Consider the following 17,460-nt stretch of genomic DNA (forward strand, 5'->3'; position numbering starts at 1 on the left):
AGAAAGGGCAAGGAGCAAATGGCAACCCCTGAACCCCAGTCCATGACAATACATTTATTTATTCAGCCCTCATCTACTATTAGGTATCAAACGAGGTTCTAGATAAAGCCATATGTGATTGTTTCCAATCATCAGGGGTTCATGACCTGTAAGGGAAGACAACTAAGAAGCAGTTCTTATCCATTGCAATACACGTCATTATGGTAGAGGTAAGCCCAGGACACTCAGAACCTAAGCTAAGACTGAAATAACACTTTTAATGATATGATTGAAGATACAAATTAAATGATTGACTGTGACTGTGTGCCAGGCACTGTGCTGTTCACATTATGTCATTTTTCTCTCATTTTATTTTCACAGTTTTTTGTGTTTCCTTCTTTCTTTCTTTCATCCTTACAACTCTCTGGGCAAGAGCTATTTTTGTTTCTGGTTTTCAGACAAGACATCTGAGGCCTTGAGAGGTTAAACAACTAGCCCAAGGTCCCCGACTTGTAACAAGAGGAAACTGTGGTCCAGCCCAGGCTGCCTCCCACCAGAGTCTGAGGACTATGTGTGCAGCAGGCCCTCCCTCAAGAGGGCCCGGCCTGAGCAGAGCCAGGAGGGTGACTAACAGACATCCTTACAGAGCTAGGCTGGGTGACGGGCTGCACCTGTTGCAAACATGGAGCAAAGCAAGTGCAGGACATGGAGGAGAGAGAGAATGTAGCACCCTCCAGTGTCCAGGGTTTCTCTGAACAGCTGGAATGATCCAAGAAGGCTTCACAGAGGAGGTGAGCTTTGCATTGGGCTTTGAGGGCCAGCCAAGGGCCCAATGTTTCACAATAGGAAGAAAGTAAGAAAACAGAGAAAGTCAGGCCCTAGCAATGGCCAGGCTAAACTCTCGGCAAAGGAGGAAAGAGATGAAAGCAAGAACATTGAGTTTGGGGAGCCTTCTTTATGTGGATGTGGGAGAGGGCACAGATGGGGGGACACGGCAGAAGACCAGGCCAAGCCATGCCACCTAACCTGGTCTCTCCCTCTTCAGCCTATGCTCAGCTGCAGCCGCACCAGCTCCTCCCCCAGCCATCCTCAAAGCACCTGCAGCCCCAGCTTGTAATGCAGCAGCAGCAGCCATCCCAGCAGCAGCAGCCGCCCCAGCCATCACGGCCGGCGCTCCAAGCCCCGTCCCATCCCCAGCTGGCCTCGGTCCCTCCGAGCCTGGCCCTGCAACCCAGCCCAGAAGCCCATGCCATGCCGCTAGGCCCAGTCCCATCCACCCTGCCTCTCCAGTGCCCCGCTGCCAATCTACACAAGCCTGGCAGCTCTCAGCAGTGTCCCCCTCCCGCACCAGACACTGGGGCTCACAACGGATATCCCGAGGGCCTGGCCCACGCCCCTCAGCGCAGGTTCCAGCACGCCTCGGCTGTCATCTTACAACTACAGCCTGCTTCACCAGTGGTGAGTAAGCCTATCCCAAGGCCCAGGGAACAGAGAGGGAGGTCACCACTCAGGCCATCCCACGGCCCCCTTTGGGATGTGTATCTGTGTGGGCTGAGCATCAAAGTCCTCGCTGAGCCAGGAAAGAAAAGAGGCCTCTCCCTAACTTGGGGCTGGCTGAATCTTAATGTCCTTCTTCCCAAGCTCCACGGAAATGGGGGACGCGTCCAGAAAGGTAGAGACAATTCATGAGCAAATCATATCTGTCCTGTCCTTCAACAGCCCCAGCAATGCACCCCTGATGACTGGAAGGAAGTGTTACCTGGGGAGAAGAGTGGGTCAGAGACTCGGTCTGGCCCATCACCACATCAGCCAGCCATCGTCACTGCCATGCCAGGTGGCCTGACCGTGCCCAAGAGCCCGAACATCCAGCAGTCCCCAGCTCACGGTATGAAGCATAGCGGGGCCCTTGGGGGAGGGCAGAGAGTCAGCCCTCCTTGCCACCCCCTGGCACATTGCACTTGGGCCTCTAGAACGGGAAGGAAACTATAAACCCCAAGTGTCAAGAAAGAAGTTGGGTAGGTGGAATCAGAGAATGGATTGAGAAGACGAAGCAAGGATAAAGAAAGGGGACCCAGAAGGTATAAAAGGATAGAGAAAGAAAAGAACTGAAAGTTCTAGGCCAGGCCGGCCTGTCACTGCTGTCAGATGTATCCACATAGCCATATGCCAGGTTGAGAGTTAACCCAGGGATCCAGTTGTCTCAATCCTCTGCTCTGCTTGGTATGAGAGAGTGTTCTTGAAGTTGGCGATATGACAAGGCGGCTGCATAGCACACAGATGAGGGCAATGCCTAAGTGGAGCTAGCAGGGAATTCATGGAAAGCCTCATTGAAGGAACAGGCAGCTCTGCTCTGGGCTCCCCACTGAGCGCTCAGTGGCAGGCAGGCTTCTCTAAGACCTGGGTTTCAGGAGGCTCCACTGATCCCTCTACCCTGACAGGAGAACCACGGTGGTACCTCTGCCCCCACAGCAATCCCCTCACTTTCCTTTCCTTCTCTGCCAGTGTGTGCAGCCATCTTGGCCCAGATCTTGATGACATTCTGGGCCGTGGGCCACGTATAACTCAGGGAGGCAGTTCCATTGTTGAACTCAGTGTGCTGGGAGTGGAGATGGAGAGAACCAAGAGAAAGGGGGGTTTGTAAATGGAAGAAAGAGAAATGAGAATAAAAGAGCTTTGGGGCAAAGTAGTTATAAATGTCCTATAAGGAATGGAAGAGGGATCAAGGAAAAGAAAAGCAAAGGAAAGCAGCGAACATTCGAAAAATTAAGAGAGGAGATCAGAGTTCTCTTGGCAAATTGCAATGAAAAGGGGTTCACCATTTTGTAAAGCAGCCCATTCCACTGTAGGATTGCTCTAATTATCAGAAAGTGGCTTTTCAAATTAAGCCAAAATGAATTGTCCTGAAACTCCCACCACTGGCTGTGATTCTGTCTTGTGGATTGCAATGGGGTCCATCTCCTACAGTGTGTGTAGACAGTTATCATGTCTCTTTCTTCTCCCCATTCCCTCCCCCCTCCATTAAAAAAAAAAAAGAGAGAGAGAGAAAGAGAGAAAAAAACATTTCCAGGCTAAATATTTGAGATTTATTTCATTTTTTACCTATCACACATCAAGACCTCCCATTTCCACCATGCTGATCATTCTTGTCTAGCCACATTCCACATTTCCACTAATTCTCTTAAAATGTGATTCCCCCAAATGAAGCACATTAATTCCAAATATAAAAAGATGCCAGTGACCCAAGGTTGGTACCTAGACCTAGCTTTATAAGCCCTCCAAGAGGCAGAGCTCTCCATAGTATAGTAGAGAGGAACTAAAATTTATTGAACACCTACTATGTGCCAAGTTGTGTTTTCCTTTGCTCACTCATGATATCCCTGAGAGATCATTGCTATTGTCCCCATTATTTAGAGGAGGAAATGAAAGGCTCCAGGTCTCACAGGTAAGAAAGGGCAGCCCCATAATTCTGGCTTCAGGGGTAGTGCCCTTCCCTGCCTTCATCAGGACATTGCACCTATGACCCCATGTTAACTCCCCCAACCCAAGGGAATGACTTCCTTGGTTCACAGAGCACTGTGTCTTGTGAATCCCAGAGGGGTTGGGCTTGGTTTTGGTTTCTGTTTTTTGTGGTTTCTTTTTACGTGAACTGCTATCATTTCAGGTCCCCTTCATCTCAAACTTGTACAGTTTATATTGTGAGCCAAAATGTTATTAATAATGTCCATTCAATGGTGTCTTGTGAATTTAGCCCACAGTTCGAGGCACACCAGAAAATGTTAACAGTTAATAGCTGGCATTTAATGAGTCCTCTCTGCCAGCTTTACATGCATTTTCTCACTTAATCCTGCCAGTAACTCTCTGAAGCTGAAACCTTTATCATGCCCATTTTCAAGATAAGAAAACTGAGGCACAGAGAGACTAAGTGGTGGGCCAGGAATGTTTTATATCTGAATGCTGTCACTCATTCTACTAACGCCTCTGCTTAACTTTGCCATCTGTATGTTATATAGCATGTCTTTAACCAATCTGCTGATAGAAATGTTGAATAGGACCTGACTGGAGACACATGCCCTGTCTGCAGGTTGGTGATAATCAACAGTCTTTGTTCGGTTATTTGTTATCCAACAATCTCTGAATGAACTGACATTTGCCTTCCTTTCTTCATCTTGTCTATAAAACTCTCAAAATTTTTTTCTGAAATCTAGTCCAAATGATATACATATAACAAAGCACCCTGTTCCTAAGGTTCTGTCTCATGAGAAAAGTAAGTTTTGCACAATGGAAACAACTGTCAAGCACCCACGATTTAAATATCCATTCTGTATTAAGTGTTTGAATGCCTGCTTTGTGCAAAGCACTGTGAAATGGGAGGTAATCCACAGAGAAAGAAGGTCTGTACCCTACCTTCAAGGAGCTTAAGGTCCTCTGGAAAAGATGAGAAATGCACAGGAAAAAAATACAATAAAAGATAAGATATGATAAAGGTCATAGAAAGATTATGGGTAAGTGCTTTAAAAAGTAAGAGAAAAGTTACTGCTGAGTAGAGGTTATCTGGGTAGATTGCAGGGGGGGAAGTGGCATTATTCTAGAGCAAAGGTTGGCAAACTACATCCTAAGGGGCAAATTCATCATATGACCAGTATCCCTACAACCCACAAGCTAATAATGGTTTCTTACATTCACAAAACATTTTTAAGACTCAAAAGAATATTTTGTGATACATGAAAATTATATGAAATCCAAATGTCTGTGTCCACAAATAAAGTTTTATTGGAACACAGCCACATATGTTCATGTTGTGTTGTCTGTGGTCACTTTCCTGATGCAACAGTAGACTTGAATGGTTGCAACAGAGACCACATGACGTACAAAATCTAAAATATTTACTATCTGATCTCTTACTGAAAAAGTTTGCCAGCTACTTTTCTTGAGTCTAGACGTTTAAGAGAGGTAGGACCTGGACATGTGGAGCTGGGCAGACGGCGTTCCAGAAGGGACTAGTGAAGTGGATAAAGGTAGGGAGGGAGTAGTGTGGGCATGTTTACAGAACAAAATATAAGTGTAAGAAATGTGAGGACAGGAAAGGGAAGGAAATGTGAATATTAATGAAAGAAGGCATTGAAAAATGGGCGGAGGGAGAGGGAAAGAAGAAGAGAGCAAAGTAAACCATCAGGGAATATAAAATAAATGTAAAATGTGGAAACAAAAAGAGATGAGGCCTGCGGGGAAAGGGATGGGGAGATGAATGAATGCTAAGAAAGGTAATGTTGGAAATAGAAGTCAAGCATGGAGAGAGAAATTCGGATCATCTATTCAGCATGAAGCTGGGCGTGGGGGGTGGGGGCTTGTGAAGGTCTCACAAGCTCTAGCACGTCTACTGAATGAGGGTGCTTCCCCAGTTCAGTTTAAACCAGCGTGGTTTAGGAAAAGAAGTAACATTTACTGGGCTCCAACTGTGTGCCAGGCACTGCCGGCAATTTGTGTAAATGCCCTCAGTTAACCTGCATAGTAAGCCTAAAGAGGAGGCATTATCCCCGTTTATGGAGGTGTAACTGGGGCACTTTGGTCATTAGTTAACCTCTCTGATACTTAGTTCCCAGTGGGGAGGATAATGACTACTTGTGGGGTTATTGTGAACTCTTTTAAGTGAGAGGAGCGCGCGAGCATGTAGGGCTTGACACAAATTAAGCACTCAATTAGTGCTAGTCGTTATTCTTCCTGCCTCCTACTTGGCCAGGCGGGAGTCACAGTCCATCACCGCACTGGGGACTTCTGACGGGGCGAGGGCGGAAGTCCGCGCGGCACGGCGCGGCGCCTACCTCCCTAAACCTCATCCTGACGTCTCTAACCGGCCGCCGGCCTCGCGGCGCCTTCCCGAGGCCGCCGCGGGGGCGGGGCCGGCGCGGCCGCACAAAGGAAGCGCGCGGCCCAACTTCCGCGCCGGCGCCCCGCCTCCTGGAGGCCCCGCCCCGCGCGCCCAGGCCCCGCCCCCGCCCCTCGCCCCGCCCCCGGCGGAGGCGGCCGCGGGAGCCCTGCCGGGACGCGCCGCATTGTCTCCGCGGCGGCTGCAGTCCTAGAGCGCCCGCCGCGCGCGCGCGCGCAATCCGCCACCGCCCGCACCCCCACCCCGGCCTCGCGCCCCTGCCGCCCTTTGTGGACGCCGGCTCGGCCGGTGCGGTCGGATGCGCCGCGGCAGCCCCGGGCCCCGGCTCGGAGGCTCCCGGCGGAGAGGAGGCGGCCCGCCCGGGCCCGGGACCCCGCGCGAGGCGGCGCCCGGCCGAGGGGTTGCGTAGGCCCCGCCCGGCCAGGCCCAGCCGGGCCCTGGACAGGTCAGTGCCCGTGGCGGGGGAGGGGTTCTCGCCCGTAGGGTTCCCGCGGCCTGCGCTCGTCTCACCGGACAACGGCCACCGCCCTCCGGTGCCACTCCCGGCCCAGGCCTACTCGGCTGCCAGGCCGTGCCAGCCCGCGACTCTCGCCCTCCCGGCGCCGGGGAGGTGTCCTGCGCCTCCCCCGCCTCGTCGGGGACCCTGCCTGCCCCTCACTCCCCCGGCAGCCGTTGCGTCACCCTCGACGTGCCCAACGCTTCCGTTGTGTCCCCGCACGCCCCCACCCCCGCTTCGGTTCTCCGGGGACGGCGCTTTCCCAGGATGGACGGTCCGCTTAGGGACAGGGCTGCTGGCATCCGCTCTACTTTCTGGGTAGGCGACTGCCTATCTTGGAGGGCCTGCGACTTAGCTGGAGAGTTTTGTTTTTAATCTAGTCTCACGAGGCTTTTAATTGGATGGAAAGGGACAAGCTGTTCTGTGTCCGTCCTCTCTTCCATTTTTAGAAGAGCGTTTTCTCTCCTTCCTATGCCAAATGAAGGCATATTGTATTGTGTGGGCTCTTTACATTAAAAATCGAGACCTGTGAGATAACGTCGTTAAATTGAAGTCCGCAGGGAGGGAAATAACCTGCCCAAGGTCAGGTTGCCAGCTAACTGTGACCCTGCAGTGATGAGAACTAGTCGGCGACTGCTATATTGCTGGATACCAGTTTGTGCCAGTGATAGCTCCACCGTCACAGTCCTCACCCTCCCTCCCCCCAAGGCCGCTTTTGAGACCTGAACAGATTTCACTGACACAGTTTCAGTTCTAATCAACTTTCCTTTCCTTCCTGCTCCATACCTAGAATGTTGACCTTGTTCCCTTGCTGTCTACAGAGACAGTTTTCTATTGCTTTTCCTGCTTAACAAATCAGTGACAGCTCTCCCCTTTAGATCTCCCATCCCAGATCTTTAATCCCCTCCCATTAGCATATTGGACCCAGAGGATCCCTTGTTGTGAAATAAGCTACCGACCTAAATCCACCATATGTCCCCAATTTTTCTAGGACAACCCCAATTTAAAAGATTCCATCCCATTGTCTTTATCAGCCAAGTGCCTCAATTTTTGGTTTAGAAAATAGTCTCATTTTAACTGTATCAGGCCCTGCTGTCCTGGCCTTTTCCAGCCATTTGGCTCTGGGGCATAGCTGGGTAATCCAATTACTATTCACCTGGGATTTTTTTTTTATTCCTCACCCCCACCCCCAGTTAACCCAAACGTTGGAACTGCTAGGATTTCTAGATGAGTCTGAAAATTGCAGACTAATGAGGCAGGGAAATTCCTTCTTGCTCCTGTCTGTCTGCCCCTGCCCGCCCCCTGCCCCCACCCCCCAGTTTTTATTCTGTGTACAGGGCCTCAGACCTGTGGCAGTGTCTGTTGATTTAGGGCTTAAGTTGAGGTCACATGGGATGTAGGGCTTCATATCATTTTGACTCTAGAAGAGAAAGAAACTTACTGTGTTGGTTACAGGGCAAGAGGTTCTGTCTTGTATCTTAAGATACCTGCACAGCTAAGTAGTTTTGCTTCCTCTCAGATTTCACACACCTTGTTTGCCCTCCTGACCCATGCGAAGCATTGTCCTAGGCACTGTGGAGAATATACAAGTGGTTTTCCCCGCTTCGCCCTCAACATCTGGATCTCTGTGTGGCAATAACCACACTTTTGAATCAGCTGATGCCTGTGTGTGTTTCCCACTGTTTCTGTCCCTCAGTTCCAGTCCCTGCCAGACGGGAACCAGAGCTTCTGGCTCGGCTCCTTTACAAGGGCTGGCTTCTTTCACAGAGGGCCCAGCAGATGGGCAGTGGTGCTCGTGCGGCACCTGTCCTTTCCAGGCACTCACCATGGGAGCTCTGCCCCTCAGCCCACCCAGGATCTGTCTCCAGGCTTGTCCATACACATTGGGAAGAAGAGGTGCCTTTTTTTCCCTCTCCAGCGTTAATCTCAAGTCCACTTTCTGTTGTTCTTGAGCTGCTTTTTCAGTTGTCGAACTGCATTTTTGTGAGTGGTAGCTCCTGTTTTCATCACCTTCCCTGCCCCCCCGCCCCGGCCCCTGCCGCCTTTTTAAGCTGTTGTTGTATTGCTAGCTGGCACCTAGATACTTAATGAATATTCGTATTTTTCATGGCCTCCTAGCCCCATCCACTTCTCTGCCAGGTCCTGGCTTAATTTCTAACTTGCCTTTGTCAGGTGTACTCAAGATATTATTTCCACTGCCCTCAAAGTGAGGAGGAATCTCCAGCTCTTCTTTTTTCTGTGCCAGTAATGATTCTCCTGGCTGTGGGCCTCTTCAGCCCTTGTTGCTCTGCATTGCAGTGGAGGAGAACCTCTTAGGAAGGTGTCTCATGCTTCTCCAGACATCCCTCCTCTGATACTGACTTTCTAGTCTAAACTGGTGACCTTGAAACTTCTCTTCTTGCCCCTTAGGCCCCTTCCCCCATCTCTGACCCTGTGTCTGTGCCTTGCTCTGGCTCAGCCCCAGAATCCACTCTTTTCAAACCACATCCTTTTTCCTGCCTTACTCATTTCCTGTCTCAGATACTTTGGATCCCTTGGATCTTTCAGTGGGAGAGAGAATAAGGGGAATAAATAGATGATTTTATGAAACTGTTCATGCTCTTACTTCGGCGTGCTCTCTGTAGGTTTTCTTGTTTTAGGGGAAAGAAAACAATTACTGTCTCAGATTTAAGAACCTTTCCCTGAGTTTGTGAATGTCTTTTTGTCTCTTTTTTCCTGTTGTGATTAAGTGTCTGTCCTCCTCTGGGCTGTGGGCCTCTCTCTCGGCATTCAGTAACTTATTTGCTGAATAAAGTTCACCCCTTTCCTGTCAAAGTCCTTCCCTTTCAGCTCACATTGATAGGTAGGTAAGCCAACATAAAGTTTAAATTGAAAAACTAGGGAATAGGATGGTGGTTCCAGTTCTAATAAGGCTGCTCCATGGAAGTGTGACATTCACCAAGAGTTTTTACCTCCTCTTGGTTAGTCCCAGATTATATTATTAAAGTTCTTCCAGGCAGTGCCATTTACTCTCCAGACAGATTTGATTCCTTCCTGGAAAAGATTCTCCTCTGAAAAGCTATGTCACATCTACTAGAAATAAGAATAAGGAAGCAAGACACCTTCAGAAAAACATAGTTTCTGTTTTATTCCCTTTCTTTGGTGCCAATTTTTGCAACTGGAAGATGAAGATGATGATTTTCTGTGGTCAGGAGGAATCTCACAAAAGTGGTTGTAGAGATGCTTGGGTGTTTTCCACTCCTGGAGAAAGAGTGAGGACTAGCTGCCTTATGCAATCTGCTCCCCCGAGGGCTTTTGCCAGTAACAGAAATGACTCTCTGCAGTGACTTACTAGCACCTTGTGTGATAGAAATCAAAGCAGGGACTAACCCCTCAAGGTAGAATGATGAACATATACAGATTTATGTTTTCAGTGTTTTTATGGCCTGCTTTAAACTGCAGTGTGAGTCACCAGTTTAAAAGACTCCGTTTGAATATGTGTTCTGTTAAAAATGTTTCAGGTGGGCCTGTTTAAGATAACTTGAAGTACTTATCCACAGTTCAAATAGATGCACATTTCATTTTAAGCATTGACTTATTTAAAAACTTCAGCTTGAATTTAGTTACATCAGAACACAGATATACTTGTTTTAAAAAAAAAACTCAGAGACAAACCATCTTTAATTGAACTTTATGACATTTTGGCAATTGTTAGGAAAAGAATTAGCCATTTATTTATCCAAGACAACAGTCTTACAGACTCAGGGCTTTTCCCCCCATTAGTTACAAAAGTAGAATATAATTGACATAAATAAAAAAATGTTTTTTAATAGTTAATCCAGTTATATAATTAAGAATGATTAGTTTTTGACAATACTAAAAAAATAGCATATGATTTAAATAATAAATTGTTACCGTGTGATTCATTGTAAAATCATCTAGGCCAGCATACTTAATGGTTTTTTCTTTTTCCTTCCCCTTCCAAATTATTTATAGTTAGTGAAAAGGGATGTGTTTTCCTATACTTTAAATTTCCAAATGATTTTTTTTTTTTTAGTTCAATCCAAAAGAAAACATTCTTTCTACATCTGCCAAAGAAGTGATTGCTGTTAAACAGGGATTGCCAGTATTCTAAGATAAATCTAGATGTTGAAGAGAGTCCCAGTCTGCCATTGGGCTTTCTTTAAAGCAGATAACCTGTGTCTTGGATGATTTTCTTCTTAGCAGTGAAATTTGTCATAGCTTCTCTTAAGAAAAGATGGCTTTTAGATGCCATGTCATAACTGACTCTCCTCCAGTAGATTAGGAAGAGCAGGCCTGATGCTGAATATTGGAACTGTTGGCAAGAAAATGAGAGTTCATGACTGCTAGGAGTTATTTTTAAAGCCCTAGTTGCACGGCTATTATGTCTCAAATACTGTATAATTATCCCTAGTTACTGATATCTTTAGCATATTTGAAACTGTCCATATGTGGCCTAAATCCACACTGCCATATTAAGACATTTTTAAACAGCCCAAGCAAATGGCACTGTAAATTAAAATTAATGTGAGCCAAATACTACTTTTTAAAAATATCAATTAAGTCCACATTTCTAGGCCTCCAGTATTAATCTCTTCTGTCAGCTGATTGGTAGCAAAGTAGGGTGATTGAAAACTTAAGACAGTGGTTATTAAAGGGAGAGGGCAGTGTTTTCTAAGAACAGAAATGATCAAGAAGATTGATTTGCAAGATAAAAATAATCTATCCCATTATATAGACAAGGACAACCAAGGCTGGCTTTCTCTAGTGCATTCTCTCTCTCTCACTCTCACCCATTTCTCTAAGAATATTGTTGCTTCTGCAGTTGGTAAACAAGAGAGTCATATCCAGCAAGGTGGCCTTTCCTTGTTATCAGCCTGAAAATAGAGAATTTTCTAAACATTTGTGGTTTTTTTAACTGTTGCAGATCCATCTTCCATGATTTTATCTTCAGCTTTTTAAAGTAATTTCTTTTCACAGGCTAAACCACCTCCTGGCATTATAAGAACCACTGGGAAAAAGTGGTTCTTTTTTGGCTCCTAAATTCTTTGCTTGTTTCTCTTTATGAAATAAATGCATAGGAAGGGAATCTGGCACTTCTCATGTCCTTTGGATGAATGACTGTTGAAGATGAATTGAGATGTGTGATCTGCCCTCAGTGGCAGGTATATTTCCCTTGTGTTGCAGTTCATTGTCAAAGTAGAAGTGTGATTTCTTCCTGAAGCCTGAACTCAGGAGTGCCAGGACAGGATGCTGAGTAGGCCAGCGCATCTGAGGAACATGAGTGATACCTGAGTTTGGGCCAGTGAAAGAATAGCTGTGCTCTGCAGCCGCAAGAGGCCAGGCCCAGTGCACTGAGCCTGGGGCAGCTTCCTGGTCTCTTGAGTCTCAGTGATGGGAGCTCTCCAATGGCAAGTCAGGCCTCTTGCACTGCATTGTAACTGCAGTATCACATTTAACCCTTGCCACAGCCATATGAGACAAAGATAAGCATCCCATTTTACAGATGAAGAAACTGAGGCCTTCAATAACTTGCCTGGGATAATCTAAGATTTAAGCTTAGGGTCTTTCTGATTCCAAGTCTTAACTGCCGTGTAACACAGCTTCTAGATGTAATCAGTGCCAAGCATTTTACATGTATAAACTCTGCTATTCACTGTCAACCTGCAAGACAGGCAGCATGATGGTCATTTATATAGATGGAGACACAGACACAGAGCAGGTACCAAGTGCTTGAAGCTGCCCAGGTGATCAAAGATGGAACCAGAGTGTGAACCCAGTCTGCCCAGAGCCGGCGCTCTTCCCACTCTGCCATGTTTCCTGTCGTCTGCAGTGATTCTGGCCTCTGGACAGAGGACCTCTCATGTCCGTTCCATACCTTTTGCCTTGTGAAATCGCAGCATCTGCTAGAGAACTGTGACATCAGGGTACCTGGGAGCCCTCCCTGGGCGCTGGAGACCGGAGGACTGGCTCCAGTAAGTGGAGCTCTTGTTGAGAACTCTCCCTGGCTCCCTGCAGCTGGAGGTAGTCATCGCACGGTGCTCCTTGGCCTGAGCCAGGCAGCAGTGCTGCAGCTGTGTGGAAATCCCCCCTGAGTCCCGGCCCGAACTGTGCGGGGGCTGCTGGCGGTTCACTCCATTGATTCCTTCCTCCAGAGCTGGGGGTGGCCACTTGGAAAACATTCAGCTGTTTACAATTCAGCTTATGTCCACTGTGGCTGGGGCCTGTGGGTGAGTCAGAAGGGCTGTGCGCTCCGCCTGTGTCCAAAGAGACAGGCTGAAAGTCAGCTGTATGGTAATGGCCGCAAGGGAGGAGGAGGATCCCTCCTACCAGACTTGATGCTTAAGATCCAGGAAGCCCGTCTGCTCTCGAATCCTCTTAACCCAGACTTAACAAGGTCACTCCACAGTGACACGGAGGCCTGTCTGAGGCCACCTGGCCCAGCTTCCCTGGCATTGTGCCAGCCAGCTCTCCGCAGACACAAGTCAGCAGAGCGGGCCAAAAGTATCTTCCTGTGACAGTCCTTTCTTCCCTTCTCAGGAGAGGCTCCCAAGAGCAAAGGTGCTCTGAGGGCAGGATGGTGACAGCACCTGTGAGAAAAGGCTACAGCCTTTTGTGTGTCTGACATCTCGGTCCTTAGCAGAATTGCACAAGCTACAAACATTTGGCCTTGGTGCCTCCTACCCTCTGGGTTCTCAGGGGAACCCAGGGTGGGAAGCAAAGTACAATTTTCCCACCTCTGAGAGCTCCTTTTATGCATGGTTTAGTGGGTGGTGGTGTTTATTTGCTAAATCACATCTGACTTTTTGCAACCCCAAGGACTGCAGCCCACCAGGCTCCTCTGTCCATGGGATTTCCTAGGCAAGAATACTGAAGCAGGATGCCATTTTCTCCAGGGGATCTTCCCAACCCAGGGTTCAAACCGGGTCTCTTGCATTGGCAGGTGGTTTTCTTTGCCCCTGAGCCACCAGGGAAAGCCCATTTTAGAACATAGTCTCTTCATTTAGGTGGCACACACTCTTGTCTTCATTCTGAAATGTAGACTTAATTACGCACCCTTTTCCTCCTCTGGAAAATTAAGATGTTAGACCCAGGACCCTCCTAACCCCAGTCCACAGAGGACTAGTGCCCCTGATCCAAAATATCCACTCTTCTTCATGCCTCACCCCAGACCTTCTGTCCCTAAATGGGGAGGAAAGCACTCTGCTTCTCTGAATGATTCACAGCCAGGTGTGAATGACTGCAAGTGTATATTTGCATTTTAAAGCAGGTTGTTAACCAAATGAGTCTCTTTAGTTGACTAGTCTGTCAGGGTCCCAGGATGGAGCCACGATTCCTCTTTCCCTCTCTCTTCCCCCTCCCCCCTCTCTCCCCACCAGCAGATTGGTACTTAACGAGGTTTTGTACCTCCCTCACTTGCTGGGCGGCACTAATGTCTTTAGGGGCCCAGCTATAATGAGATTGTAAAGGGTGGCCACAGCCTTTGCTGAGGGCTCACTGGGCCCTCAGCTTGCCTCCCCATGTTAGCACCAGGTGTGCCTGGTCTGCATCAGCTGCTCTCCGCCTGGGATGTGGCTTCCCTGGGTGTCCCTTTGCAGGCGCTCCGCTCAGGATCTCCGAAGAGCAGGCAGTTGTCGAGGAGCCCTGCTGTCACCCCTCCTGCCCATGGGACTGGCCTGCCAGGCTGAGGCCCAGTGAGCAGGACTTCACAGCCAGCGGCCTGGAGAGAACGCTCTGTGTTGTGTAAGCGACCTTGTTTTGCCATTTGTCGAGAGGAATTTGCTGCAGGAAATGATCCGTGCTACACCTCCTCTGCCTCCTTGAATCCTCTATTAACTTCATTAGCTTTGTCTTACTCGTGCTGCTGCCAGGCACGGGTAGTTAGAAGTCTTGGAAATTAAAATACTTCTTTCTCCTCATGTCTGTAGAAAGTGGAAATGGCCACTGGCCAAGCTGAGGGGTACAGGGAGAGGCCCTGCTTGCTTTTCATCTTCTCTGAAGTCAGGTCTTCAAGGCTGCTTATTTTCGGGACAAATAGAAAGACTTGGTCAGGTCATCTGAAACACCCACAATAAATGTTAGTACTGAACCGTATTTTAGCATAACTGATGATTTTTGCCACATCTGTGCTTATAAAGAGCACCATCTGCTGCTGCTGCTGCTGCTAAGTTGCTTCAGTCATGTCCGACTCTGTGCGACCCCGTAGACGGCAGCCCACCAGGCTCCCCCATCCCTGGGATTCTCCAGGCAAGAACACTGGAGTGGGTTGCCATTTCCTTCTCCAGTGCATGAAAGTGAAAAGTGAAAGTGAAGTCGCTCAGTCGTGTCCGACTCTTAGCGACCCCATGGACTGCAGCCTACCAGGTTCCTCCGCCCATGGGATTTTCCAGGCAAGAGTACTATAATGGGGTGCCATTCCCTTCTCCAAAAGAGCACCATAGCTGGTTCCAAAGTGGCCCAGATGGAACCGAGCTAGGGCCAGCCCGACCTCTATCTTTGGGGGCAGGAGAGCTCAGCCTCTCTGGACACCTACCTCCTGGCCCTGGGGGCAAGGCTGTTTCTTTAGGCGCCTCTGGCCTCTGCTTCTGGAGGTCATCATGCCTTTCCAAATGCCTGGAGCCAGCATCAGTGTTTCAAAGTGGGTCAGGGAACCCAGAGCTGCAGTCTTTGGAGCTGATTTAATGCTAAATTTCCCATCCACTGAGGAAATCCCCACTCTAACAAGAAGAAATGGGCTGAGAAGTAGCTCTTATTCTTCTTCAGAGCCAGGTAGCCAGAAATGCCATTCTTGTAGGCAGGCACCAGCCCAGCTGCTCTGTCTCAGTCATTACCGCCTCAGAAAGTAACTTGCCAATCTCAACTGGTGGTTGCTGTTGGAAGACTAGGGAGAACAGTACTGTGGTCAGCCGTGAAGATGGAGACCACAGTTTCCACACGCTGTGGTTCAGCACCTATTAAATGTGTTGGTCACTGGGTTAGCCGTGAAGATACAGACAAGACCGGGACAGCCCTGCCTAAATAGGGCCCCTGCTTTGCCTAGCAGAGAAGACTGGCCCTGAGCAGATAATTTCACAAATGGGGCCCAGGGAGTGGGGAGGGGATTTGCCCTTCCTGTTTTAATCCAGTCCCTATAAGGACTGTTTCTGCCAGAGCCTGAGAGCAGATTGAGGCAGCCTACAGGTTGAGGCCTGTGTTATGTAACGACGCCCCCAGAACACATTGCTTTGTTCATTCTCATCGGAATACTTGGCCCTTTGTGGTCAGCTTCAATCAAATGCTAGATTCTACCTCTCCCTTCCCCACCCCCACTGGAGCTTGGTTTTATTTCCTTCCTGCAGCTTCTCCTTCTCAGGGTGTCCTGGCCTCTGCCTTGCAGATCCAGGTACCTCACTCTGTATAGAGGCATTTGAGACCTGTGGGAATCCCAGCAGCACTTACAGCCTCGGGACCGGTCAAGGGAACTGAGTAAGGAAGAAGTCCAAAGATAGAGGACTTCTTTGTCTCTCTCTCTTCTGGCCTCGGGGCCAGCAGGGCAGGTTGTTGCACGTTTAAGCTGCTTTCCCTTAAGCAGGCCGCAGAGCAGTCTGGGAGAGCGGGAAGCAGATTAAATTAATCTCAGTGTGCTGAGCTTGGCGGGGGGTGAGATCGTGTATGGTCATCCTAGAAATAGCCCAAACTCCTTTGTTACTAGAGCAGATGATGAAGGTTTGCCTGCAAGATGACTGCAAAACAGAATCGTTGCAAACCTCTGTACAAGTTGTAAAGCACTCTCCTGCCCAGCCCTGGGACTCTGTCTGTCCTGCAACCAGGCAAAGTTATAACGGAGAGTGATCGTTCTAAGGATGTAGTGAAAGGTCTTACTGGTTTGTTCTCTTGCTTAATAAGATCCCTTTTTTTTAGAACTTAAATTCAAAACAGGTCTTTTTCCTCCCAGAGTTAAGCATTGGCCCTGTAGCCCCTGGGCTGGTGAATGTCTCTGTTGGCTACTGTATTTGGCATGAGGAAAGAATCTGCCCTCAGGAGCCACCACCTCTTTGCAGTGTACATTAATCAGTAGGGTAGAGGGGCCAAGAAGAAGAGTCCAGCAAGGTTGGAGAAATCTCAGGGAGATAAGGTATCAGCACCCATTTGGTGATAAATATCGGTGAAAAGAGGCAGAAGGGCATGATCCCAGAATGTAGAGGAAAATGGATCAATTCCATAGAAGTGCTGTGAAGTGAAGTTGCTCAGTCGTGTCCAACTCTTTGCCCACCTGGCTTCTCCATCCATGGGATTTTCCAGGCAAGAGTACTGGAGTGAGTTGCCACTTCCTTCTCCAGGGGATCTTCCTGACCTAGGGATTGAACCCAGGTCTCCCGCATTGCAGGCAGACACTTTACCATCTGAGCCACCAGGGAAGCCCCAGAAGTGCTGTGAACTAGAACAGGGGAGCCACTCGTTGCTCATCCGTGCTCTCCAAAACAAAATTCTTACAAACTGGATCTCTTAGATCAATACTTGATATGATACGTTAGGGTTGACTATCTGACCTTAAAAGATGCTGACAAAGATGACAGAGGGTGATGAACTTGCAGCCTTTTAGATAAGTAGTTGAAGGAGCAGAGGGGGTGTGGCCTGGAGGAGAAAATATGTGCTGGGGTCATGAGTGCCATCCTTCATGACACCAAGGGTGTTTCTTGAGTGTTTCCCAGTGTGCTCACACCGCACTGCTGTTCATCATCTCACTTAGCCCTCATAGCAGGGCAATAGAGTGTCGTCTTATCGTCTGTATTTTCCAGCTGGAGAAACTGAGGCTCAGAGACAGATACGGACATGCCGCTAATCCTTAAGTGATAGAGACCAGTCTCTACGCCAAGTCTAAGGCTGTGTGTTTACCCATTGTGCACGTACAACTAGCCTTGTTCTGTGTCATCCTAAGGAATAGACCAGGATAAGTAGACAGAAATTAACAGATGGATTTTTGGCTCATTGTAAGGAAGAACTTCTTGAACTGTCCAAGTTGGGGACAAACTACTTCAGAGGTAGTGAGTTCCTTTGTCATTAGAGGTGTTCAAGCAAATGCCAGAAAATCACTAAGTGGGGCTGTTACAGAGAAACGTCA

General features: G+C 48.4%; 1 protein-coding gene across 7 annotated transcripts in view; it reads left to right on the plus strand.

Annotated features, from left to right (window-relative positions):
- The window catches only part of PHC2 (polyhomeotic homolog 2), a 48,433-nt gene that overhangs the window by 19,008 nt on the left and 11,965 nt on the right, over positions 1-17,460 (plus strand). For 4 of the 7 annotated variants that reach the window (XM_068967161.1, XM_068967162.1, XM_068967165.1 and 1 more), the window contains 2 exons: positions 1,025-1,437; positions 1,699-1,864. In XM_068967161.1, the coding sequence (XP_068823262.1) occupies positions 1,025-1,437; positions 1,699-1,864 (579 nt within the window). Of the gene's footprint in view, positions 1-1,024; positions 1,438-1,698; positions 1,865-6,231; positions 6,309-17,460 lie in introns of those variants that run through there. The other 3 variants (XM_068967164.1, XM_068967167.1, XM_068967168.1) reach the window with 3 other exon arrangements.

Source organism: Capricornis sumatraensis, chromosome 3 (genome assembly GCF_032405125.1).
Source record: "Capricornis sumatraensis isolate serow.1 chromosome 3, serow.2, whole genome shotgun sequence".
In the NCBI taxonomy this organism is placed as follows: domain Eukaryota; kingdom Metazoa; phylum Chordata; class Mammalia; order Artiodactyla; family Bovidae; genus Capricornis; species Capricornis sumatraensis.